A 27,509-nucleotide genomic window follows, 5' to 3' on the forward strand; every position below is an offset into this window, starting at 1 on the left:
GACAGGCTCGTAACCAGCAGGACGGCGCCGACGCTGCACTGCTCAGCGCCGCGTGCATTATTCACAGCCTGCACAGCGCGCTCCGATGAGCGCTTCCTGCGTTACCAAGGGTCTCCTGTAAGGCGACACTCAGGGAAAACAGCCCCACTGATCACTTTTCCTGTCTCTATAGCAACCAGGTCAGCTCACAGGTGTGATGTAATCCACCCACGCTACCTGAGTCACAGCTCGGGCCCCTCTGTGCTGCTCAGGTTCAAGCATACGAGTGTGAAATACAAAAACAACACTTAACTGGAGAATAATTTAATACAAAAACATAGAAAAACAACAGAGTGGCGATGAAATCTGCCTCCATCAGCGCTTTGGCTCAACACTGAGGACGTTCTCCTCACATGATTGGTTAAACATGTGATGGGCGGTCGCTGCCATGAGGCACAGAGAGGACTTTCACCCCAGCCTGACGCAGTGACCGGGCCACGCACTGGCTGCTCTCAGGTAAAATAACGTCACCTGTTACAGAAAGGTGAGACTGTGACTCTGCAGCATGTCTAATCAACACATCCTCCGGTGCTCCTCAGACTGACTTCTTGGTGGCGTCTCATGACTGGATGCAGTTCTTCTTCTGATGTCGCCGTCGACTTTTGGGTCCTGTTAAAAGAAAGAAAGAAAGAAAGAAAGAAAGAAAGAAAGAAAGAAAGAAAGAAAGAAAGAAAGAAGAGATTAATTCAAACATAACAAGCTTAATTATTAAAGATCACAGTGAGGGACAGTAGAGCATCTCACTACTTTTTTTTTGGCCATGTGTGCAGAAAAAAGTCGACAAACCACCTTTTAAGTTGATTCGTTCAACTCGTTTGCCAACAGTTGCTTATTTACTCATCCAGCAGTTACAGTCCAGTCGAGTTGTCACCTGATGAACCAAAGTCCAGTACTCTCTCTCTTTTAGCTCCGCCTTTGGTTCCTAACGTCTCCTGAGTGAAACATCTGTCTCTTTAGCTGCTGAATATTCAACGATAACTCGGGCATTTTGAGTAGTTTATCTTATTTCTGTCATCAGTTTCTCATTTTGGTGTTTACAGAAACGCAGATTTTACAATAATACTACTTTAATCATTTAAGTGATTTTTCAAGCAAACATGGCAAATATTTGCTTCTCTGTCGTTACAATTTCACTGCAAACTAAATATTTTTGGACTGTTCATGTGACAAAAAAGACATTTTAAGATGGAAAATAGGAAATTTACATTTTACAGACCACATTAATGGATACAATTATCTGCACATCAAACGCTAATAAATGATACTGTTACATGAAACGGGCCGTGTAATAACAGACCGCATGAGGACGTACCGTCGTCGTCTCCTGTGTTGATGGTCTGCAGAGACACGCTTCTCTGAATCACCTTTGAGGACTTCCTGAATTTGGATTTCAGTGGACCTGGTTTCTCAAAGACCTCAAACGAGTCCTCTTGCTCATTTCCTGCGACGCCATTGGTCTCAGGCACTTTGTAGGATGGGGCGGGTTTCTGAGGCGAGACGGGTTTCTGAGGGGGGGAGGGTTTCTGAATTGGGGAGGGTTTCTGAACTGGGGAGGGCTTCTGAGGTGGGGTGGGTTTCTGAGGAGTGACCACGTCTTCCTCTATAGTCTCTGTGCTCTGATTGGCTCCTCTGCCTTTCAAGAAGTGCCTGAAGGAGCTGCGCTTCTTCACTCCGACGGCCTGGTTCTTCTTCAAGCCTCCCTTTCCGTCCTCGTCCTCCTCTGCAGGCGAGCCAGGACTCTGTAGGAAGACTTGGTCCTCCACTTCCTGGCTGTTCCTGCGGGGGTGAAGGATGGTGCTCTGCAGGCCGTTCCTCTGGTTCATTCCACCGACCATGAAGTCGCTGTGAGTCGACAGGTCTTGGAGGGAACCTGTTAGACCTCTACTGTTTCCAAAAACTAAAGAGTATTTGGGATTGTGGTATTTATGTGCAGGTACCTTCAGGTCGATCTGTCTGGAGTCATTGACAGACACCTGAAAGCGAGATGTGGACACGGGTCGAGGCCGGATGGGCTCCACCTTTGGCTTCGCGATGGGCGTAGGTATAGGCGGCTTGGTGATGTTGAACTCCCTGTAGAGGTCCACCTGTTCAGACACGGCGTACAGCTCCCTGAAGTCGTTGTCGAAGAAGTCGACAGTTTGTCCCGACATCACGGTGATGGTGTTCCTGTCCATCCGAGAGGAGCTCCAGGTGAAGCTGCAGGAGAAAAGAGGGATTTGAGCCAAGACCGTTGTGTAAAATAAACTCTCGAACATTAGATGAGATGATTGATAGCATTTACACACTGCAGCTACATATGAAGCTACTGTCAGCCAGTTAGCTTAGCATTAAACCTGGAAACAGGAGGAAACAGCCAGCCGGTAACAAAAGGCAACAAAATCCACCTCTAAAGCTCCCTGCTGAACATGTTGCATCTCGTTAGTGTCATCTGCACAAACACTGAATTTTTAAGGGGGGTTATGGGCTTAAGGAGCTATTTCTTCACCAGGCAACCAGCAGAAACTCTGGAAAGTTACTGGTTACTGGTTACTGGCCAAGAAACACTGTGGTACATAACCACCAGCCCCAAGAAAAGTGAAGGCTTTTCACATTTTGGTTTTTATACAGATGAAACAGACGAGCTGGAACGTGTTAATGAGTGAGTTTAGGAGGTGCTTTAGGGAGATTTTGTTATTTCAGGCTGAGTGTTTCCCTGTTTCCAGTCCTGATGCTAAGCTAAGCTAATAGCTGCTGGCTGTAGCTTCACATTTACGGTACAGGGGTTAATCAATCTTCTCAGAAAGCCAACAAGCAGTACATGTTTAGATTACTCTGTTGTTTTAGCATTTTCTGTTTTGAAAAGCTTCGAAAATTTCATGTAAATGTCAAACAGGCACAATTTTCTTTATATGAACTTCCAGTCATAACGAGGTTTCGCACATGAGTCAAAACACGGCCGCTCTCTTTTCGCTTGGCACGAATCAGCCATTCCAGTTTCGATTCCAGCGTATCACTAATGTCTTCATAAGACGCCGTGACAACAGCTGCATCACTGATGTGGTCCCTGACGTGGTTTACCAGAGGCCTCGGGGCTGGATGACAGAAGAGGGGCTGACGAATGACGTGTGGAGAGATGACTCATCTGTATTCAGACTCTGGCTTCTGCATGTACGAGCTTAACTCGCTGTTCTGCACTTTGTGTCCAAAACATTTAAATCAGCTTATTTTTGAAGGGAGTCTCGGTCAAGGGTTTGTCCGTTTCAAGCGAGGATCAGACAACGATCAGAAAACGCTGCACTGTATTTTAACGTTAGCTCAAACACTCACTGGTCTAATTAGCTAATTAAACATGAGCTCAGCAGATTCCTGCGATTCCTTCCAAGCTACTGCACACTCATTAATTCATTTCATTTTCATTTTTATTATCATCGCTACTGATTGCAGCATCTCACCACTTTCTATGAGCGTTTGGAAGAGACGGGAAAACATTTTCCATCGTACTTCAACAACAGCAACACGCCTCACAAACAAGTTCATTTTGAGCACAGACGCCTTAAATGCTGACTTTAAGGCTGTGCTACAGCTGAAAGGGGAGACATTTCTGAGCTTGTAATACAATAAAACACAACTGAAAGCACATTTACTCAAGTAACAATCAGCAGATGAATCCAGAATGAAAAGAACTCCGACAGTAAAATCCTGCTTTTACATGAATGCATGACTCATAATCCAAAGAGATCAGATACACAGCAGAACAGTCACAGAGGACGTTTTACTGCACTGCTTCCACTTTTAATTCTTTACCCGCCTTTTCCTGATTATACCTTCATGCTTTTACTTTAGTAACATTTTCAATGCAGGACTTTGCCTTGGAACACAGTATTTTTACAGTGGTATTAGTACTTTTACTTAAGTAAAAACCTGAACGCTTCCTCGCTTCCTAAAGTAACTACACGTTGAGCTAAATCTCACCATCCTGTGATTCACTTTCACACGTTTCTACAGTAATATGAGCTGTGATGTGCAGGTGGGAGCGAAGGGTTAACTAATGTGGGCAGTCTAATTATTTCACAGAAGCTCGTTAATCATTTTGAATCAGCCCTCAGGTGGCGCACACAAAGCTTTTTACCTCCTCAGAGTGTTCAACAAACAACAATAGGTTTGTCTGCAGGGCCGGTGGTTAATAGGAGCAGCGCGGTGCAAAAAGCATTCCCATCATGCCACAGTTTAACACGCTGCACAGATCCGGGAGGAGTTATTAGAGTGCTGATCTGTAATTGATTTTCTATTGTGCTGGAGTCCGCCGCCTTTATTGTTGCTTTTAGATTTAAAGCCTGCCAGCTCTTCACATTTAGATCTGAGGGTGGAAAACAGGCGCCATCGGCCGCTTCAGGTTCACATAAACAAAGAAACAAATAATACACTGATGCTGCGGATTAAAGGACCGGCGTGTGGGATTTAAGGGCAGATAGTGGTGAGTCAAAAACACAAAACCTCTTATTTTTAGGTGTTTATACACAACCTGAAAACATCCTACTGATTATTATATGCCACTTCTGCCAATAGATTCACCTAATAAGCTTTTTATTTAATTACTGGTACGTTTTGTCACCATTGTTGTCAACAAAACAATCTCTTGATGGTAAGAGCTTCCTCAGCTGATGGAGTTTGTCCAATTATCACATGACTGAGCGTCACGAGGGAGTGTTTTTCATCCTTATCTGAAACTTAATCTGTCACTTTTTAATAAAGTCAGGAAGCCAGATTGAGCAAACTGAACTCAACAGGACAAACTTGATGAACAACACCTGCTCTGAGATTTGATCATTAGCATAAACAAAGACCCTAAACTGGGAAATTTGTAGAAGAGCAGAGCTGCTGTCAGGAATCAGCAGACAAAACAGCAAGTTCAGCTCTTAGAAGTCAGTCGTGACATTGGAGACAATTAGAAAATGTTAATGCAGCTGCTAACGACGCGTCATCAGAGTTAGTTTCTATCCAAGTGAAGCACAAATTTTTACAGAATTTTGAGAACATCAGCAAAAGAAAATGCAAATGAGGCGTCAGCAGACGAATGAAGAAGAACGTCACTCAAACAGTGAAGAAACGAGATGGAAACATGGCGTTTGTGTTGGTTCCACGTGTTTGTTTGAGGGGGTCACTAAATGGCTGTACACAGATCTGATGAGTCTTCTGTAAGTCACATGCTTCACGTACGTCATTATTCATCCACCCGGGCTGTGAGCGCTGCTCTTTTTGGCATTTTAACACATTTTTCCACCTCAGCCAAGTGTCAAAGCTCCTCTGTGACAGTTTTTCCAGCGGCTTCAGGCTGAATGTGTGACTTTAAGGCATCTGTGCTTACCTGTAAGATCCAAACATGACTTTCTCTCCGTCGACCAGCATGTATTTGGAGCACAGCGACCCGGGCAGCTTTCCAAAGGACAGGGCCAGCCCTGCCCCTTTCACCATCCGAACACGGAGATTCTGCAGAGAAACACCCACCTAATTACACATTTCAGTTAGCTTAGCATCACATGAGTGCGCCTGAGTAAACTCACTCGGCCACAGCCATCAGACGTCCCTCATATATCATGCATGACTGATGTACGGACATGCCAAGCCAAACGTCGCTGTCACAACCTGCTGCATAAAGTCAACTCTCTCAAGGCATAGAGGATAAAACCTGAAGCCTGTAGGCACATGTGTTTACTTAAAGGGAAGAAACACAAAGACAGAAAAGGACGTGAATGCTGAGCAGACACACAGGGAGGAGGCTCTCTGCTGTCAACCCCAGCGTGGGGCGAAGCATCGAGTTACCGCCTTTGGATCCATTCTCAGGATCTCTCAATGTTCATTTGTAGGAAGTAAGAGTAACAGAGCCCAGCGCTCTGAAAAGGCCTTTCACAGCCTGATCAACTGACACCACAAAGGCCACATACTCCAGCGCTCCAGTTAAACTAGACTGGAGCTCCACAGCTCTGCGTACAGCAGATGAGGCTGGGCATTGTGTCCCTGTGGAGATAGGATGACAGTCTGTGCTGCTGCTGGCTCTTCATCTGCTTCAGAGAACAGCATTAAGATGTTAACTCTGAACACATGATGATATCTGACCCTCAGATGCTTCAGCGGCTCAGAAACCAGGATTCACTTTCCAGTCGGTCCTAAAAACCTTGTGTTTCATACGTCACATTAAACATTTGTATTCACCTCTTTCACCTTTAAAAAATTTTGCTTTTTGTAATATTACCCCAATTTTCCAAAAGTGAATTTAAACTTATGTGTGTATTTCCTGTGGAAATCCACCAGGATCTTTCCTCATTCGCTGTAGACCAGTCAGACACGCTCTCACAGTCCTGCCACATGAATTCATGTATTCATGCTGCCATTCATTTCAGCCATTCATCCATTTCCTTCCCTGCTCGCTAACTTGCTTCCACGCACTGACAGCACGTGACGTTCAGGTGAACAGCAGACTTATGAAGGATTATGTAAATCATCTTTTCTGTGTTTACAGACGATTTGCTTATCTTGCACCTCCAGCTGCTATTGTTCCACTTCCAACTAACTTTCAGTCACACCACAGGCCCTCTCACTCACATTACTTCCCACAGTGTCCATATTTGAAGGTAATTATGTGAAAGTGGATCTGCTGTTATGACCAAATGACTCAGTTTAGCAGCTCAACAGACTCAACTGTGTGCAGGTTTGATCATTCTTCCAAATAAAGTGTGGTGGTGAGTTTTCTAAGGCTGTTTTTCAAAGCTTTGAGCAGCACTCTGAAACTCCTCTCACCTCCACTGTGACATATCAGCAGCACAGATCTGAAAACTCAAACCTGAAACTATTTGTGGTTTGAATGCTTTGACCCTTTAAAAGATAAAAGAGCAGAATGCAGAGGTTTTGATTTGGCAATTCATCAACGTGTTTTAACAGGCCAGCGGTTGTACAACAAACGCCTCTGAGGTCATACTGTCTGTCGCTTATAAGGAAATCCGTCTGACATATGATCAACGATGCTTTTTAATCCATGACAGGAAGAGCTGCGACCCGCTGAGCTGCTTCTGTTCAAACCCTCCGTGTTCATCTGCTCTGTGCTTCGTGTTAGCGAGCCCTCTCTGACAAGCTCCCCAGCGTTCGCCGCGCTCGCTCCTCACCCGCAGATGCACTGCATTAATCTGCAGCCGCGTGCACATATCCAGGAAGTGGGGCACGCCCCTGGCCTCCAGAACGGCGTAGACAGCCACCCCGCGCCGCGACGAGGCATCCAGCAGGTCCTGGAGGATCTGCAGGTCCGTCAGGAGGTCCATGACGATGGCCACCACCTGAGGAGCACAAGGGGGGTTTAATGAGGCCAAGCAGAGACACAGCGGCAGCGGAGGAATTTCATTTCATACATTTACTGACGTAGAAATTTGTTTTCTTCCTACTCGACCTTCAGTTTTTCCATTTCACTTCTCCTCACTGCAGTTTGGAGGGAAATACTGTAGCATCAGCCGACTGTTTCACCACTGATCCTTTACCTTAAGCTTTTAATTCAGGGTTGCCACTTAAGTAAAGGATCTGACTAATTCCTGCATCACTGGGCAGCAGGACAAAGCTCATATGAAACTCTGGTGACTGGCGTTCACACACTGTCCACGGCACAGCAGTGAGGGTCAGCAAAAGCTGGATTCTTCATCATTTCATCTGATTGTTAAACATCTCCGACCAGGCAGGCTGGTAAAGACTGGTGAGCTCTGGGTGTGTTACTGATATGACACCTGGGTATTTCTGGGTGTTTCAGGTGAAATTTACCTCTTTCACAGCTGCCAGTACGTAACCCTGCTCCCATTGTCACAGCAGGCACAATCACAGTCTAAGAGCATCATTTGCAGAGGAAGTAACAGTTGAAACCTCCGTGGAACTCGTTATTCCAGGTGATTAAGTAGGTTACTCAAGACAGTTTGGACACAGTCCAGCAACGGCTATGATTAACTTGCACTACTGCGGTGTTCAAAACCATTACACAGTACAGGATCTGAGCTCCTCATCATCCTGTCACAAGACGCTGCACTCACTGTACCACAAAGTACTACAGGAATCCTACAGTACACAGAACTGACGCTCTCTGTCCCACTGTTTTCAGAGCATCTTTCATACTGAATCTACATCCCATTAAACAAACACGCCGATTATTTGCAGTGGAGCGTTTTACAGCTGCCATGTTTTTATATCCTTGAGTGCAATTCAGACTGATCATGCGACAATCATTCGCTTCCTTATTGCAGCTCTGGTGGACATGTTTGGGCCTGATCCAAAACAAGTTTCCCAGAGAAACAGCTTCACAAGTGACAGCAGCTGGACATGAAACCAACTATTGAAAAGAAACCGTGTGCGAGTCTAAAGGAAGTACGTGTTAATAAGTGTTTTTTTAGACTGTGTGCTGGAACAGGTCCACCTGTTTCCAGAGCATTGTTGCTTTAAGCAGTGCCAGGCCTTTCTCTGACCTTTAAATACAATACTACAACAACAACAGCACAGCAGCTGCTACGTCTGTCCACCACTTCGGTCCAGCCTAAAATATCTTAACAACGATTCGATGGATTTCCACTAAACTCCGCACAGACACTGATGGCTCCCGGAGGATGAATCCTGCTGACTTTACTGATCCTCTGACTTTTTCCTGTCGTGCTGTCCAGGAGCGAAGCGCTGAGCGCAGAGAGATAAAGACTGCACTGAAAAGATTGACTGAAAGATTCTTTGACTGCACGTGGGTCGAAATGACTAATACATGTATTTTCTGCAAAGCTGCTGTTGAATGCAGTTGAACCAGAAGCAGCACGGTTCTCCACCTGTAGCACAGAAAACCATTTCTGCTTGAAGCCACATTAATCACACTGCCGGGCTTGTCTCTTGACTTTTGCACGCCTTTCTATAAGCACGAGAGTGACAATCTGAACTTCAGGGTACTGAAATGCAGAGATACTCTCTGGAGTATTTGGCACGCGTTCAGGAGGAGATGATTTAGTTCACCTTGAGGGAAACAATCTCAGCATGAGATCAGCTGATTGAGCTGTTGGGGCCTCCAGTTGGCTGCTGTGAGCAGATAAAGAGGATTTACACGTGTGTGCGAGCATGATCAATAATTGACCCAGAACAGCTCTACAGCTTGGCTGCCGTCAAAGAACCGGTCTCTCGGTGAGTCACGCCGTCTGGTCCGGATACGTTTGCTGCTCCCCAGCCCTCAAAAAGAGAAACTGTAGTCTTTGTGCCAGTTAGAACAAACCCTACCTCCGTACCCTGCAACTATGGCCTCTGTACATCCAACCAAACGCACCTGAACGTTCCTCTCTCTAGTTAAAGTCTGCATACCTAAGAGGTCAGCCAATCAGAGGGAGCCGTGGGAATCTCTGAGTGGGTGAGAGACAAATAAAGAAGAGGCTTGTTAAGAACCAGCCCTAACCTGGGCTGCAGGATCGAGACTGAACAAGCCTTTATCTCTGCGGAGCAAGTCCTGATCTGAGCTGACATTTAGCTGAGCTCGGCCTCCTCCGTCCGCACCACGTAGCACTCAGCTTGTTAAAACCTGCATAGGTTGACTCTCCCATTAATGCAGATTTCATGGTTGATGCCAAGGGCTCAGCTCACCCTCCGCTGTTTTTATGTCTTTGTGGAAAATTCAACATGATTCTGAATACACCTATTAGATCAGACAGGTACTCTGTACGTGTTTCAGTTATAGAAAAAACTTGTGTTATTACTGCAGCTCAAATTAGCCGTATCATGATGCTACATACTTGAGGTTACAGAGGGGAAGTTGTGAGCGTCCGGCGTATTTCTGCTCTTTCTTTATCTGTATGTCATCGCACTGTGTTCTGTTGTACCATAAATACAATCACAGGTTAGGGTTAGGGGTTAGGGTCCTGGTTTTAGTAATGACATTACGCATTTAGTTGTTTTCTTCTCATATAAGACACACAAAGACATAAAGATCAGTATATTTTCAGGATTCAATTAATAATTTCTTCCTACTTTCCTCCGATCGATATAAACAATGCGTTTGTCTGCTTTAACATCACCTGCCAAAGACAAAGGCTGTGGCAAGCTAACAGTGTTAGCGTTAGAAAAACACAGCGCAGGTGATGCTCGTATATCAGAGCTCTAAGCTGGTTCTCATTGGGGAAGTTTAAATGCTGTGTTTGGTGAACACGTTGGTTATTCTTCTCCCTCGAATCCTTTTTGTACTCTTTGAAAATATGAACATTGAAGCAAAAATCAAAGCACTAGTTGTTTGTCCAAGTGAGTTTTTTATAATGAGCTTTCAAACCATCCCGGGGTTGTGTTAAATACATATTTTAATAACATTTTTATTCACTGTACTGTGTTAGAACAGTAGAAGGAACGATCTTCACACCTTCATCACCCGGTGAGGATGATGGCTGTTGACTGATGTTTAATGTTGTTCTGTTTTTATTTATATTGTTTTTGACTCTTGTAAAGCACTTTGTGTTGCATTTCATTGTGTATGAAAAGTGCTATATAAATAAAGTTTGTTTGATTGATTGATGACTGGAACCTGTTAGCTTTAGCCTCCGTCTGTCAGAATGACATGATTCACGTCGCCTGTCGAATGAGCCGACGGGGAACATTGCAAAAGCATCTGGAGACACTGTTTTTAAGCAACTAGAGATTAAGCGTCAGGATTAATTAACACAAGCCGGCTGCAGCTGATAAAACCCGCTGATGACGGCTCTCATTTCAGGATTTCGACAGAATCCACGGCTTGAGTGAAGTCAAAGACGCGCTGTTTGAAAACGTACAGGTACGTCTTTAGATGCTCAATCTGACACCGTTTTCACACGGCGTTCCATTTTCTCTCGTGTGGCCCAACAACAACCTGGTTTCCACTTTCTTTCAGTTGAAGGATGTGAAGGATTAGAAACTCAGTTGGTGCTGACAGCAGAATTATTCATGTTCCTGGCATTAACATGGAGATTTAGGACACACCAACATGCTGAAACACATAGATTCTCTGCAGTGCAGGAGATCACGAGATGTTGGGCAATAACTCAAAGCATCAATTTTATTTTCCCATCCTCGTACATTCAGCGGGATTCACTGGACTTGTTGAAACCGATCTGAAGTTTGTACTCTTTAAATCCACAGAAGCACTTCAAAGCCGAGCAGAAGTACTCGCCTGCAGTTCTCAGGGTTTAAATGAATATTACAGCATGTACAAAGATCTGCCTGATATCAGTACACACGTGTATCAATAGTTTGACATTTTGGGAAACGCGTTCCTTTATGACACAGACTCATTCTGTCTGCTTGTCAATGACACCACTGCAGCCGCAAGCTGGTTAGCCTAGCTTAGCATAAAGGCTGGGAACAGGGGAAGCCGCCTCATGAACGTCTCACAGTCATACGTTAAGGATCATCTGTTTAATCCGTACGAAGTGTAAACAAGCAGCCAGTTTATAGTGTTTTGTGTCTGTCTGCTGCTTACACACCAGCTCTGTCGCACACAGGCCAGACAACCACGTTTCTATTAATTTTATCAACGTCATAATCACTAGTTAATTATTCCTTATTCCTTGACTTGAGACTATAAGTTTGTTTTATCATGATAACGTATCAGTTTATCTCATTTTCTTGAGAGAACAAAGGGGCGAAATCTGCAGATAACAGTTCATTTAAGGTGAGAGCTGCAGCAGATCAAACAGCAGGTGAACGTACCTGCAGGTGTCACCTTGGGCCAATTTCAGGCCTCTTTTAGCGGTTTGATTCAGGCCAAATGAATCTGTCACACTCGTGTCTGGGCTTCCTTTACCAGACCAGAAATCAGAGGCTGTTTTCTCTGGATCGATGTAAAAGCTTTAAACCTGAGTTTATTCCCAGCAGCCTCGTGGATCCCTGAAGTCGGCACACTTGTGAAGCGACAGTAATCGTAAATTTATCATGTCTTTTCAGGTCAAACTGTTATCTGTAGGTTAGAGTTCACAAATAAACTTTTAGTAGATCCAATTAGCTTTTCAGACCATAAATCTCTCTACCTGCTCCCTCCTGCCTCATTCTTTACAGATTCTGGCTGAATTTTGCTGCACGCATCAGATTTTCATCCATCCATTTTCTATGCCGCTTATCCCTTTCGGGGTCGCGGGGGGGCCGGAGCCTATCTCAGCTGTCAACGGGCGAGAGGCGTTTTTGGTCTGTGGGAGGAAGCCGGAGTGGCTGGAGAGAACCCGCGCATGCACAGAAAGAACATGCAAACTTCACACAGAAATCGAACCTGCGACCTTCTTGCTGTGAGGCACTACCTGCTGCGCCACTGTGCAGCCCGCATCAGATTTTTCCCTGCAAAAATGAAATCCTTAATTCTAGCTCCTCCAATGCAAATATTTGCTGTTTTCATTGAATATCTTTGATGTAATGAATCAAACCTGAACCTGGAAAACTGCCAAGGACATTTTTTCTGACATTTTACACACAGAAAATCGACTAATTGAGACAATCATAGATTCATGGGTGATGAAAATGGTTGTAAGTTGCAGCCCTGATTGTTTTTAGTGCGTTTGACTGCGTTTTTAGTTTAGTTTAGTTCAACTCATGATGTCATTTATAATTAGATTAAAAAGGCAGGGAGAACATGACCAGAAAGGAATAATTTCACCAAAACGTTGCACTCTGAAATCCGTCCTTAAAGGAGAGGACAGCTGGTGCTGATCCATGGTGTTGGTGTTCATGGAAACAGGCTGAAAAGCTGAACTGTCTTCGTTTGACTTCACAGATTCAGACTTTCTGGAGACATGGCTCTCAGTCTGTCTTTGCTGTGGACTCTCAGGTGTTAAACTTACCTTGTGTGCCTCCTGGATCAGCCTCCTCACCACCTGTCTGATGTGCGGCCCGGCCTCTTTGGGTGGATGGCTGTACATGGACACCCGGGTCACCCCCTTGTAGACCCCGCTGCTGCCCGGCCAGCCGATGTCCAGAGATGGGGCCTCGGTGTCGGACATCTGGGGCCAGTAGGTGGAGTGGACCCCGGAGTCCGCGCTGGGGGACTCCTTGGACTTCTCGTGCTCTCCGGACTCCGGGTCGCTGTCCGCGTCGTACTCCTGAAACGTTTTGCGGAGGTTTTTGACCTCCTTGGCGGACAGGAAGTCCTTGACGTTGTCCTCTTTGAGGCGCATCTTGAAGGCGCCGTCCCCGCTCCTCAGCAGCCGCTCCAGGGCCGCCCGCTGCTCCTCGCTGTAGTAGAACTCGGGTCTGGACTCCGGGATCTTCTCGTTGACGTGCTCATCGTCCATGCACAGCAGCTGAGACTCCGCCATAGCAGATCAAAGTTCTCCTTCAGTCGCTCCTGATCCGCAGCTCTCCTGCACAGCCTTACCTGTGCGGGCCAGTCCACCAGGTGCTCAGGTGAGACGCAGGAGGCGGGAACAGCTACTGTTTGGAAGTTCACACGGCGACATAAAGCCAACCAGGTTATTATAGAACTTCCTGTTATAAACCTTCAGAATAAAAATAAAAACATTGGTCTTTGTCCTGCTTGAACTCGTGAAGGAAACTAAGTACCATTACTAAGGTACTGTACTCAGGTATTTGCACTTTCTTTTTCTTCTGCCATTTTCTACTTATATTCCCATAAAAAGTGAAATATTGTACTTTTTACTTCACATTCAGTTACTTTAAAAATCAAGAATTTCACACACAAAACATGAAGGTCTTCTAAAATATGATGATAGTCTGATGAGATCAGATAGAAGAGTAGAACAGTCACAGGGGACATTTTACTGCACTGAATACTTTTACTTTAATACTTGAATACTTTACATACCTTTCCTGATTATACTCAGATAGTTTAGATACTCAGATAGATACTCCTCCTGCCGACTGGGCGGGTCGATCGATGGTCGAGGGAGGAATGGATTTAATTAAAAACCAACAAATCCTGGAAGCAAACATCACACGGTGTGTAACAACGGCTTCTACAACAGCATAGTGATCCTGAACACACCTCAAAATCCACAACGGATTACCTGAGGAGCTGAAGGTTTTGCCGTGGCCCTCACAGTCCCCCAACCTAAACATCATCAAAAATCTGTGGATAGAGCTCTAAAGAGCAGTGACGGCCCAACACCTCACAAAACCAAAAGCCTTCTGCAGGGCGGAAATCCCCAAAACGAGAACTGAAAGACTCTTAGTTAGCTGCTGAGCTGATATGAGCAGTACTTAGTAACACTCCCTTTGGCAACAAGCACAGTTTGTGAAGGCTGTTTGTCGCCAGCTAAGAGTCCAGCTAAGTTGAGCTAAGTTGAGTTGAGCTACAGTAAAGTGAGCTAAGTTGAGCTAAGTTCTAGTGCTCAAACTCTAGAAAGGTGCCCAAATTTTTGCTTCAGTTATTTTGAAACTGGATGGAAATACAGTAAAGTAGTTTCAAACATTAAAGGGTCGTGCCATTTGGAAATCAGCTTTTACTATCAGCTGTTCACAGCAGCAGAAAGAGTAGCCAAACTTTACCGTATCACAGCAAACGCCAATGGAAACCACTTAATGTGCACTATTTCATCTTAATGGACTAACTGCCAGAGGATAGTACATTTACTCGTGTATTGTACAGTTTTGATATATTTGTACTTTACCTGAGAATTTCCTTTATACTTCTACTTCATTACTTTCAGAGGAAAGTAGCAGAGCTACATTTGTCTGACACACAGTTACTCGTTACCCTTCAGATCAAGATTTTTCATTAAAAACATGTGATAAACATACAAAATACATCATTGTTAAAGATTAAACCAACAGCAGTCCCGACCTTTTTGACCTGTGAGCCCTCATTAAAACATCAGCGTTGGAGCTGCGTAAAGAGTTTAAGAATCAGCCTGCTGGATGAAAGTGGAATAAATCTTCCTTCATCACTCCTCATCAACAGCTGAGGCAGAAAAAGGAAATCAGTCACATCATCAGCCGCTGGTTAATGAATGAAACTGTCAACATTTGCTCTTTTAGATTCAACGTATTTTTGTGAAAAAGGTACACTTTGGAGGGCCGGTTTGATGGTGCGTTCAGGTGCTTCTCGCCCACTTGTAAAGATGAAAAGTGTCCTGTAACCACATTCTATGTACGAGGTTGAGTGGCTAGATTACTGGTGTTTTGATCCGCGGCTCCTCTTGTCGACATGTTGAAGAGTCCTTGAGAAAAGCACAGCCATCGATGGAGTGAATGAAAGGCCCTTTTTGAAGCGCTTCGCTGTAAAAGCACTATATAATCACAGTCCATTTGCCATCAGTCACGCATAAACACATCAGTCCGGGTCTGTGGTTAATGACGGGTTTTACACATGATTAGCAGTTACATGAATACATTGATCACTGAGCCGTTGTTTGTTCGACATGTGATTCAGTGGGAAGCCTCAGTAAATGTGACCTTTGAAGAAATGTCATGTTGTTAAAAAAAATAAGAAATTCCCTTAAAAGAAAGTCCTGTTAGTTCGTCTTTTATTGTGACATACAATAAAGGTTTCTCACTGAAGGTGCCAGAGGAAAACAACTTCACGCCTTCGCTTCATGCTCAGATATGGTCCTCTAATGTTTTAACAGTGAAAGCTTCACACATTTGGACAAGGCGACAGATGTATTTAAAGGGGAGGGGGTCAAGATCTTTGTGCCACACCACTGCCTACGTGGGACATCTTCTGGGTCATGACCTTGAAAATTCTGGACTTAATGAGTAATGAACCTTTTTAAGGTGGAGGAAGCAGCTGCTGCATCCTTCAGAGGATCTAGTGTGGGAATTAGGACGCAGGCTCTGAACCTGCTTTTATTTTGAAATCAAACTTTGCTTACTTCTGCTTGTATTGTGGCGGGTTGTGGCTGCTGTCATGCAGCTGGGCAGGACTTTATCAGGATTACATAGAAATATGATGATAAGAGAATCTGCTGCAGGGAACAGAAAGGTCTTGAAGCTTCTAGCTGAGGAGGACACAGTAAACCTTCCTAAAAGGCTTTTCTTTGGCTGCATTTCACCCCAAGACCCTCATCATCCACAGTTAGATTTAAAAATGAAATCAGTGATAAAAAAATATGACGTCAAGCGTTGGATTACAGTCAGTTCATCAGCAGACCGGCCAATGAGCATTTTGCCAAAGATGACCTGCTGCCAGACATGTCAACACAAAGGAAAAGCGCCGGCTGCAGCAGCTCCTGTGCGCTCCTGGTTTCAGGGCGTTAGTCTCTGCTCCTTTTTGTAAATTACTGACACAAAAATATTCAATCAATCCTAAATGAGCACTGAGTGGCAGCATTTATGTGAATATCATACAGCATACAGTGAAAACACTGACTGACTCAGTCCTGAGGGGTCGCCATGTGGAGCAGAGATTAGATTAGATGAGTCATTGACTGCTCAGTGTTTGTGTTCAAAAACACAAATTCAGGGCCGGCGCACCTGCAGAGCGAGTCTGCGGATGTGTGCACATGAAGCGCGTCGCCCGGGGTGTTTTCTCACAGCTGTATTGTGTAGTTGGCAGGAAACAGCCCGCTTTTCCCCCGCAGCCTCCCCTTCCACCACGACGCGTCAGAGCGATCCAGCACCTCGATGATGTCCCCGGCGTAGAAGCCGAGCTCGTCGTCTTCCTCTGCGGTGAAGTCGTACAGCGCCTTCACCTGCACCACCGACGCCCTCTGTGGGACAGCAGGAGGAAAGCAAGCGACGCTCAACACCTCAACCAATACAACTGATGAAGAGGAGTTCAGTGTTTCTATCATGACACGAGCTTTTCAGTAAAAAGGAAAATGTGCCCTTAAATCACAAATAACTCACATTACTCATTTCAGTTCTTAAATTGTTCAATTTCTTCCCTCTAACTAATAACATGCCCTTAAAATACTACAAACATGGGCTAAAGTTTGCCCCAGGCAGGATCTGAGGATCTGAAAACTTCTTCCAGCACCGTCTCAGTGCACACCTCAGCACTGAAGCATGTACTGTGAAATGTTTGACAGCTGAACGACTAAAGATGTTTGATAATGCTGCTGAACAAATGAAGCAATGTGATGGACAAACTGCTAATTTGAAGGGATACACTGACATTTGAGGGCATAAATGACTAAACTGAGGTTTTAAAATGATTCCGAAATTTGGACGTTTGCTGAAATGATCATTCAAAATTCCACTTCTGGTCAGATGAGCTGATCGGTTTTGATCATACAGTGAACGATGTGTTTGACTCTTGTCAGACAGTCATTTGACTTTCACTTCGTTCTCCTGACCTGAGGCAGAGGCATGGTTTCCGACGTGCGACGGGGAGGATAAGCAGAGCTGACGGGGCTGCTTCTTCCTGTGTGACCGATGGTGTGAGCTCGCTCCTCCAGACCAACTCGCTTAGCCTGGGAAAGAGGGAATAACACAAAAATTTACGTTTCTGCTTCTGAAACAGACACAGTCAAATATTACAGTCAAAAAATGTAATAAACGTCAGCGATGCAGCACCTTTCAGTGCTTTACGATAAAAACAAGACACTTTCAAAAGAGAATAAAAGAAACTCAAACGTGAGAAAACATTCGAAATCACTGAAAAGCTATTTTAAGAAGGGGGTTATTATATGAGTCATAATGGTAGAGAGCTGTGACTCCCACCCAGGACCACCTGTGCCCCTGGGGGGGTTTCTTTGGCAGTTGCTGAGGAAAGATTGCGGTTTTGACTTATTTGAAAAAAATATCACAGAAATATCAGAGAGAAAAATATGCATCCACATAATGAGTCACACACTGAAACGCCTGAACACGGCGTGAGAGTGTGAAGAAGAGCAGTTGAAACTGTTAAAAGGGAAAAATGTCTGAAATATCTGAATGAAAAAATACTTTAAGAAGCAGTGGAAATGTCTGCTTACAAGCAGTGAATGAAAGGCTGAAATAGTAAGCGAACAGCTGAATAGTTAGCGAGCAGTAATAAAAAAGTCAGCTAAAAATAATATTTTAAACAGTTCAAGTAGCAGTTTGCTGTAAGAAATGGACAAAGTGGTTGAAAAGTTCAGCTTCACCAAACTGATGGAAACAGCTCAACTGAACAGAAAATGCTGTTTTATATTTCTGCTTTCAGATACATGACGGAGTTCAAATGTAATCCAGGTTAAAATCCATTCACATGAACATGTCAGGGAGAGGACGGGCGGGGTCATTCTGAGGGTATTTGAGGGCTGAGGGGGTCTTCAGGCTGACAAAGGTTGGGAAAGGCGGGCAGAAAGTGTGCGTACCAGCTGGTTGTGAGGCTGATCTGAAGCTCTGCGCGGCGACGCGACGGCTGCAGCTGTGTTACGCTGTTCAGGCAAACTTCCCCTCTTCACCTACAAGAAGGAAGCACACACAGAGGACATAAGAGCACGCCGCCGCGTCACAAACTACAGCAGAGCAGGAAAAACACTGGTCACATGTTCACAAAACGAACATTTTTCATCTGGTGTGCACAAAGACGCGAACGCCTCGTGGACTCCAGGACAGCAAGGAAGCAGAAGCATCCACATGAACACACTTCAGGGAAAACTCTAAGTTCCCATATGACAGTAAACGAGCACAGTGCATGTGAATATTCTTCTGACTTCCTAAAAATATACTGAAACTGAGCAAACAATAATACACATTTGAACAGTGCATGATGTAAAGCGAGGAGTCCGTTGTGCACACGCTGTGGTATTTTTAACAAGTAACCCACTGATGAAGGTTACTGCAGCCTTTTGGTTTCTGCGAGATAAACTCTTTACGGGGAAGAGCAAATCAAAGCCGAGCAGACTGACCATGCATGTGTCTGAATGACATGAATGTCGTACCGACTGAGCCGAGGAGGGGCTCCTCCTGTCCGAGCTGCCATCGTTGAGGTAAATCTCTCTGGTTTTAGAGATGGAGGTGACCTTGTAGAACTCCACCAGCTTGTTTAGAGAGGTGAACTTCTCAGACCACAGGAAGTACTGGCCTTTGTTGTCTTTCATCACTTTGAAGTGCTGAACGTCACTCTCGTGTCTGGGGGGAGATAAAGCATACGCACGGGAGTGCAGGGCTGTATTAGCTGGACCTGAACAGCTGACGACTGCCTCTGCTCCATCACTCCAGAGCTTCAGCCGACTCCTCGGCTGGATTGTCCTCTGCTGGTCAATGTACAAAACTACAACATCAAAGTTTACGAGAAGGAGACCACAGAGCTTAAGCAACAACAACTAAGAGCAGTCGAGTTAAAGGCTGTGCAGTCTGAACATGTCGGCTGCTGATCTGCAGACACGTTGAGGGAAACCAGCCGAACGTGGCGTTGGAGGCCTGCTTCTCTCTGTCTCTGTCTTGTTTACTCTGCCGCTGCTTCTGCAGCTGCCTCCTCGCTGTAAATATGTCAAGTTTTGCAGTTTGCAGCACATTAGAGAAACTAAGAGGGAGAGATGATGAGTCAGAGTTTAGTTCTTATATCGATGGCCACAGAAGGGAAATATTGGCGTACTGACGGTTAAATCAGGTTAGTGAGGGTAACTGACCTTTTAACAGACTTCAGTCACACTTTTATGTGTTAAAACTATGGGACTTTCTTCCTTTTTTTATTCTAGGGTGTGGTATTCCATTTTCAGAGCATGACTCATCGATTTCAAAGCCTGCCCTCAAAGTCAAACAGAGCGGACTTGCTCTGCCTCTGTTCAAACTGTATGCTTGCTGTCAGACATACTGTTCCTGTGGTCCATCTCCAGACCTCCTCCTCCTCCTCCTCCTCCTCACTCTCAGGCTGCTTCTGTGTGCTCTGACTCTTTTCTCCAAATCCCCAACCAAAAGAACGCCAAGTGTTGTGCTGACCAATGAATGGACCCCTGCCTCGCTGCAGGTGCGTTGGCTTCACTTCTCAGAGCGTCCCTTAAAGGCGGTTACTCATTAACCGGGTTCATCCACTCCCGCCCTCCAGCTCTGGCCGCAGCTGATCATCTCATCACTAATTAATCTGGTGAAGGTTTTTAATATCGACCCTGTCAGTAACTGATCAGATACTTACTGTAAACACGTCACCGCGCGGCTAACAGTTAGCATACCAGCTGGTTACAGATTAACGTTCATCCTTCTGGCTAATAAGTTAGAGACGCTGAGTCGGTTTGCTTCGTGACAGAAACCCACACTTAAAACCTACACTGGTCAGACGCAGAGTTTACAGCGATAACAGCGACACATTTACCATCAGAACAGTCAGAGAAGACGAACGCAGGCTTCTAATTTGGCCATGTGAAATGCCAACTGTTGCTGGTAGATTGTATCATCTGTAGCTAGCGAGCTAGCCAATAAAGCATCATCTTAACATTAGCTCCGTAAGTTAGTTGGTGCATGATGCTAACAGACTGAAGTTAAAGCAGCATATCCCAGCTAATGATCCACAAGGAAGACATGGACATTAAGAAACAGAACTGTCCTCATGTTGCAGGGAGTCTTACGGAAGTCATGCTGCGTTACGACTGTAGGAAGTAAGCTAGCTAGCTGGACGTGCTAAAGCAGACAAACACACTGTTTAATACATTCCTCACACTGTTTGTCTCGTGTTTTGGTTTCTGAGAGGACAGAAAAAGAAAGCTTCATCGAAGCTCCTTTGATATTTAAAAAGCAGCATGAAAGCAGTAGCTGCGATCACTAACAAGCACTATTCAGAGGAGGTTTTTAGCAAACAGTAAAAACAAGACATCAAAAAAGACGAAGATCATTAAAGTGATATTGTGAATTAAAGAAATCTTCTACGCTGATTCAAAGCTCCATCACAGGCTTTTCTTCGGGATATGACGAAGCGATCTTTGAGACCGATGAATTTGTTTGCACTTTATTTACATACAAAGACTATTTTCACTCACTTGACAGAGATGGAGAAGTCTCCCGGGGAGCTCTGACACCCTCGGATCACAAAGTCTCCCACATCTTTGTGCCTCAGGAGTTCCTCTGCAGCGCTGCGACTGGCGTCCTCCTGAAACCACCTGCATGCACACAGAGGATATACTGCTGCTGCTTATCTGATGTAAACCAACCTCACATAACCTGCCGCACTTTCTCTAAACAGCAGCAGCTTTTTTGTCGACAATGCCAGAAACGGCAAACCTAGAATGAACTATTCTCACAGTCTCTGGGGTTTATTGTGAAAAAGCCAGAATTAGTCTCAAGTGCTACTAAACTAACTTTACAGTTTTCATTTTTTCTTATGTTATTGTTGTTTTATCTGCTGTCCTGTTGCACAATTCACAGCTGTTCACTGGGATCTTAACATGGTTTGCACAGGTAGAATCAGGAGGACTTTCAAATGAAGTATATTTAGCAAAGGTTACGAGAGGAATGAAGTGGATGCCATCCCAAATAAGGTAAGAAACTCCCCCACAAACTCTGTCACCTCGGAGTCTGCATCTCGATGTAGTTTTGTGGTACAAATCCTTCCAGTCCGTTCATCTCTGCTTTATACCAGTCATCCTGTGGGCTTAAAATCTGAGCAGAAAGAGCAAAGGAACAAGAAATTACACAAATTCAATAAAAGATTTTTAACCCACATTGAGAAAATCATCCAATCCACAGACACAGACCTTCAGTAAATCACCCTTTTTGAAGCTCAGCTCATCGTCTGCTGTTGCAGCAAAATCATACTTTCCTCTGGCTTCCATCGGTGCAGGCTGAAGCGACACAGAGGTTTAGCAAACGAAGAAAAGGTGCAACGGGACGATCGGAGAGTCCGCCACAGGTGTTTCTACGCCGGGAGAAAGAAAAATGTAGGAAGTTTAACAAAACAACCCTCAGCTCTTCAGCATGTGCTTAAAATCTGCAGTTTGTCGAGAAGAAAATGCTAAAACAGCATGTCGGAGACAAATCAGCCCTGTGGGAGCAAAGAGAGACGTCTCTCTCTGAGGTGTCAACGCTGATGACATCGCTCGGCTTTTAGAGTGAAACACACCAGCTGTGGTTTGGGGAGGGTCACAAGATTATCTTTAGGAAGTCACAAGATGGTTTTAAAACTCTGAAGTGTAGAATTAGACAGAGATGTTCATATTTCTGACTTTTTCATAAAATGGGCGTTTTGCACTTTGTGGCCTCTAATCTAATAATCAGTGAAATGACCAATTTAAGGAAGCTTGAGAGAATAATTTCATAGTTCATCATGAAACAGAAATTTATCTCTTAAAACTTTATTATAAGGCAGAGTCTTTCATCTAAATGACTGCTGTTCAAAGTGTGTAAATGATTAGTGCGACATTTGGGGAAATACGTTAACATCAAAAGCAAATATAGAGCCGCAAAATTACAGAATTAAGCCACATGCAAGTCATTGACAGAGAGATAAATGAACAATATGTTATTCTACAGTGACTTTATGTTTGGGCTCGATTCACTGTTAGACCTCCTATAAACAACCTCACAAAACTCCTATGACCTGACACTCTTATTCGTAGTTTAGGAGTGTAGAGCTGCGTAAAACGTCCTGTCAACACCAATCAAAGACACGGAGCCGTGTTTTAGTGCTGTGTCTCTGAGACCCCAAACATAATGTGTGATTTTCTGTTGGAAAAAAAAAGTGTCAAGGTGATAAAAGGGGTTTTTTGAGCTGAGGTCACATGGCGTCCACAACCCGAAGCACATTAGGGTTAATAAAAGCGGTAAATGTGCAAATGCACAGGACTCAATGTGCAGACAGGACAGACATTCTTCACGATTCAGAGCTGATTTTAAATATTTCTTATGCAATAGTCTTCATCGGGCTTCTGTTTGGTTTATGAGGGAAGGCAACAAGATGTAGACAACAACTAAACATGAAACTCAAACAGCAGCAGTTACGAGTGCGTTAATCCACTTCACCATTTAATCCCTCAGTTCCTGGTAATTACACAGTAATTGGTCGAAGTGGTCATATGTGACGCAGCTATATAGTTGCATGAATGAAGAACAAGGAAACGTGGAGAGTCTGGAAATATTCATTTGTGATCTATTTTTAAATGAGGAAGAGTCATAAAAGCCACTTCCTCGTTTGTTACAGTTTATCCACAGATACACAAACAGGGCAGGGACACAAAGATCGAGAAAATGTAATGAAATAAGAGCTTAACTTCTGAAACTCGGATCAAAAGGCAAATTAGAGCTACAGGCCGAATGTGAGTCCCATGACTGCCATTAATGTTGGGTGTTACATTTGGTTATTTTCCCACAGACGTGAATAAAACCTTCCCTCTGTTTGTGGTTGTGGAGTGAAGGATGTGGTGAGTGATGGTGAAAAAGTCTGCATCACGCATGCAGCTGTAGAGCGCTCTGCAAGCTTACAAGCTTCTTCTTTGAACTCAAGTATCTCAGTCGTAGATATACAATGCTGAAAAACGCTCATGATATTCACTCCCCACGAGGCAAACGAACGTCCATCAATAAAAGATTTTATACTTTTAATTTGCACACACGGCTTTCAGAATAAATACGGATTGCTGAATGTTATTTCTCACATTTCTGAGGAGAGAAGACCTTTTTTAGATAAAACCTTTAATGACTGTGAAGTAGCTCAGTCAATTTAAAAAAAAAACTGAAATTAAGATTAACAGAAGAAGGAAAAGTGTGAGTCTCTGAAAACAACGAATAAACGGCTCAAACTGCTATTTAAAACTAACGGATGAACAGTTGGAGTCGTTTGTCAAAAGCGATGGATAAAACAGTTGAAGCAGCTGCTGTGAAGAATGGAGGTGGAGGTGTTGACAGCGCTGATTTGTTCTGATGAACCGTCCGAGCCGTGACAAGCGTTGACGAGCACAGCTAACTCACCGGCGTTAGCATCACCTCACTGACAGAGGCTAAGTGAAGATAGACTTTTACACCATTAACTGTAAACATGACACAATCATCTGCATTAACCTGGTAGATGAAGTGAAGTTTCAAACAAAAAAGTGCGACTCAGGACAATTACGCCATAGCTAAAAGCAATAGATAAGAGGGTGAAGTCACTGAAATCCTTAGCTGAACAGTCAGCTAACAGTTAGCTAAAACTACTGATTGGTGCTAAATCAACGTCAGCTTTCGTGTGATAACAGAAACAAGGCGTTTCTTTGAGTTGTTCTTCTTCTACCGTGACTCCACCGCGTCAATGCTTTCTCAGAAGTCTGTGTTTGTTTTGTGCTGGGGGCGTCAGGGTTAGGGTTAGGTTAGCAGGAGCCTTCCTCAAGTGTATATGGAAAAGAGCACCGCTGGAAGCGTTCTGAGTCAAAGTGAAGGAATTCATGGACGTTTGGTTTGGTTCAGCAATCCCTGTGACTCCTGCTTTAGATTCATTAGAGGGCTGGTCTCAAATACCAAATATATCCATTTTCAGTCACTGCGGTGGGTGTGATCACAGCCTCCAGAATTCATTATCAGACACCGAAAAACTTACAGATTTGAAAGATTATTATTCATTTTTTGAACCGCTCGCTCCTGAAACCCTGAAACGAAACGACGGTTTACTCGCTGCCATGTACCATATTGATAAGCTGACACTCGGACATGTTTGCACTTCAACACTTTGTGTCATTTGTGTAGAATTTAACCACAGATGTTCTGACAGCGGGTTGGTCAGCGTGGCGAGTGGTTTTTCACAGCATGACACGTTCAGACAAAGAGGGCATTCTACACACTGTCAATACGCTGGAGGCAAGGCCTGCAGCCAGCACTACTTTCATTATTGATTAATGTGCAAATTCTTTCCTCTACTGATGTAAACATTTTGTCGGGCTGACACCGTCTGGCTGATTGGATGGTCGATGTGCTCTTGGCCAATCAAATACTCATCGTCGAACAGTCGCTGCTGTTAGTTTCATGGGGAGAAAAGTCCTTCAGACTCCGCTCGCTCCAGTCTGTGCATGCCTTCCTATTTCCCTGTCTGCGGCAGCCTTCAGTTTTGATAGGCTGTTACTCATAATGTGTAACCAATCAGTGGTGTGGGCGGGACACTGAGCACAGTGGCGAATACAGGCAGACAGACATGGCTGCATCACAGCCAAATCACCATATTTTTGTATTAATTTCTACTATATTTCTAATAATATAATTATTATTATTATTCCTAAAAAAATGTCTTTTTGTCGGTCAAAAACTAAAGATATTCAGTTCACTGTCAGAGAAGACAAAGAAAAGCTTCTGAGGATGTGGAACAGGTGAATTCTTGGCATCTTTGCTGACAAGAAATAATGTGAAGGATTAATTGATCATTGAAATTGTTTCAGGATGCTCTGTGGACTGAAGATGTGAGTCAGTTCTTCAGTGTCTTTTCAGCTGTATTTAATAGATTCTGAAGATGTTTTTTGTTGATCCGATCTGAGCTGATATAGAACAAACTCATCAGCATTCAGCATTTTTTCAACAGTGTTAACACCCAGATGTAACTAATACTATCAGTTGTGAGTTGAAGCGTTGCCTGCAGTGTTGCATTAAGTTTCACTGTCTGAGCTGGGGGGGGGGGTTCTCTCATTTTGCACCTGCATCATTAACGGCTCACACTGATGCATCAGTGTGATAGCAGCATTTTACTGTTGTTACTGCTGCAGCTGAATAAAGTTTAGTTTAGTCCAGTGGTGCCCGACCTCAGGGTCACGCTCCCTCCAAGATAAATATGAGGGGCTGTGAGATAATTATGGGTTTTTGTTAAACATTGCTCATTTGGACAGTTAATCAAATGAAACCGTGTGAGCAGTTTAGAGGGGACACGTGACAAGAAGCCCTGCTTGATTAATCATTTAGTCAATAACATCTCAAAAAACTGAAATGAAAATTTGCCAAAGAAAAGCAGCAGATCTGCACATCTGGGAAGCTGGAATTACAGAATGTTTGTCATAGCTGCTGATTATATCTCTATCAATCAACTGATCAACCAGTCGTTTGAGCTCTCACTTTCTGTATGTTGTCACGAGCTGAGCTGTCAAATGAAACAAGCTGCAGAAATGGACACCTTTGGGCTGCGGGAGATTTTATCAGACGTCCTCACAACTTTTCTGATGTTCACAACAAAATGGTGCATTGAGAAGATAATTAATCTGATTGATTAACCAACTTGTGACTGTGTGGCTAACGGCAGTCAACTCATCCCTCAGTGCTCTTGATAAGCAGCTGATACTCGCTGTTCTTCCACCACAGGATGCAGAAGGGTGTGTACCATGTGAGCAGGAGGATGTCTTGACATGAGGTCGCTCAGATGAAACTGGGCACTGACCTCTAACGCCAGAGTCTGACCTCTCTGGTGACACACAGGCTGGTTTGCACACAAATCACATGTATTTTTCAGACCTAATAAAACTCTGTTCATCCCCTCCCCACACACTAACAACAGCTTTAAAAACCACTTCCCCAAAGTGAGGAGAGTAAAAACATGCAGCTGAGGAACACACAGGCCAAATCAAACGGCAGCAACCATTAAACAAACACAAGTAACAAAGAAATGAAGACTTAACCTGTGCACCTGTACAAAAGTACACCTGACTGAGTGACAAAAACCAGACTGGGGTGCAGCCTGCTGGTGTCAGCTGGATAGATTATCAGTTTAAAAAGCCAAATTAATATGTTTAATCTGGTGGTGTTGGCTGTTACAGCTGCAGCAGAGATTTTCATTCAAATGTAAACAACAAATTCAATCAAATAATGTAAAAATTTCAGCAAAGGTTTTGTTTCATTTAAAGTGGAGATGAAAGATAGAGAAGTGAGAAATAGAGAGAAAGAGAAAGAGGAAGAGATGCGAGCCGTTACTAAAATGAATCATTTTTACAAGGAAGTCTGGTGTTTGATTTTTTACAAAGTTTTATGGCTTTTAATCGACATTGTTCATCCTACCTTTCCTCCTCTCTGGAGCGCAGTTCAGTTTGTGGGGTTTATTCTAAGGCTGGCCTCTTCTTCTTCTTCCGAAGTGTGAACACAGCAGCATATTTAGAAGCTCAAAAAAAAAATAACAATGCTCGCTTAAACAAATAAAAAGTTTGAGTGAGAGATGTTTTCCTGCTCAGTTAACTGGCTGAACAGAAAAAGTGTGGTAAAGACGGAAGATATATATATGCTCGGCGTGTCTTTGCCTCTGCGGTCGTCGCTCCGCTGCACTGACGCTCCAGTCCCGCCTCTCTTCGCAGTGCCACCACGGGCTGTAGAAAATGTCGCTTCCTTCCGCATTTTCAAAATAAAACTAAACTTTTTGACGCGTTCTACGCCAGTTTCCAAGTCTGCTCGACATTTTGTGAAATAGCTTATTCGCTTTCTTGGTGAGAGTCATCACTCTCATGTTAAACGGACAGTTAACGTTAATTATGAAGCTACAGCAAACAGCCAGGTAGCTAATGACTGGAAACAGGTGGAAAACCTATCCTGGCTCTGTCCAGCCTGTTACATCTTATTAACACAATATATCTCTTTTGATTAGCACAGGAAATGGGCAAAACAGCTTGAATTGAACTTGACAACTTGAATTTGTCTATAGAGTTCGGTTTTGGATTAAAACAAGATATTACGTGTAAATTAGTGATCTTTTAAAGTGCTTTTAATTGTTG

At 44.0% G+C, this 27,509-nt stretch overlaps 2 protein-coding genes across 2 annotated transcripts; both read right to left on the reverse strand.

The window, feature by feature from the left end:
• Positions 1-82: 82 nt before the first annotated feature.
• Positions 83-13,360, reverse strand: fam83fa (family with sequence similarity 83 member Fa). The gene is made up of 6 exons (XM_070980882.1): positions 12,855-13,360; positions 7,176-7,343; positions 5,384-5,505; positions 1,604-2,235; positions 1,352-1,513; positions 83-648 (listed from the first exon to the last, which is right to left on the reverse strand). The coding sequence occupies exons 1-6, from the start codon at positions 13,326-13,328 to the stop codon at positions 599-601; spliced, it is 1,608 nt and encodes a 535-aa protein (XP_070836983.1). The 5' UTR covers positions 13,329-13,360; the 3' UTR covers positions 83-598.
• Positions 13,361-14,729: 1,369 nt separating this feature from the next.
• grap2a (GRB2 related adaptor protein 2a) lies at positions 14,730-27,074 on the reverse strand. The gene is made up of 8 exons (XM_070982189.1): positions 26,806-27,074; positions 21,567-21,727; positions 21,380-21,471; positions 20,853-20,972; positions 18,822-19,011; positions 18,252-18,341; positions 17,268-17,384; positions 14,730-16,679 (listed from the first exon to the last, which is right to left on the reverse strand). The coding sequence occupies exons 2-8, from the start codon at positions 21,642-21,644 to the stop codon at positions 16,500-16,502; spliced, it is 867 nt and encodes a 288-aa protein (XP_070838290.1). The 5' UTR covers positions 21,645-21,727; positions 26,806-27,074; the 3' UTR covers positions 14,730-16,499.
• Positions 27,075-27,509: the final 435 nt, after the last annotated feature.

The sequence above is a fragment of the Chaetodon trifascialis genome, chromosome 15, assembly GCF_039877785.1.
Source record: "Chaetodon trifascialis isolate fChaTrf1 chromosome 15, fChaTrf1.hap1, whole genome shotgun sequence".
Lineage (NCBI taxonomy): Eukaryota > Metazoa > Chordata > Actinopteri > Chaetodontiformes > Chaetodontidae > Chaetodon > Chaetodon trifascialis.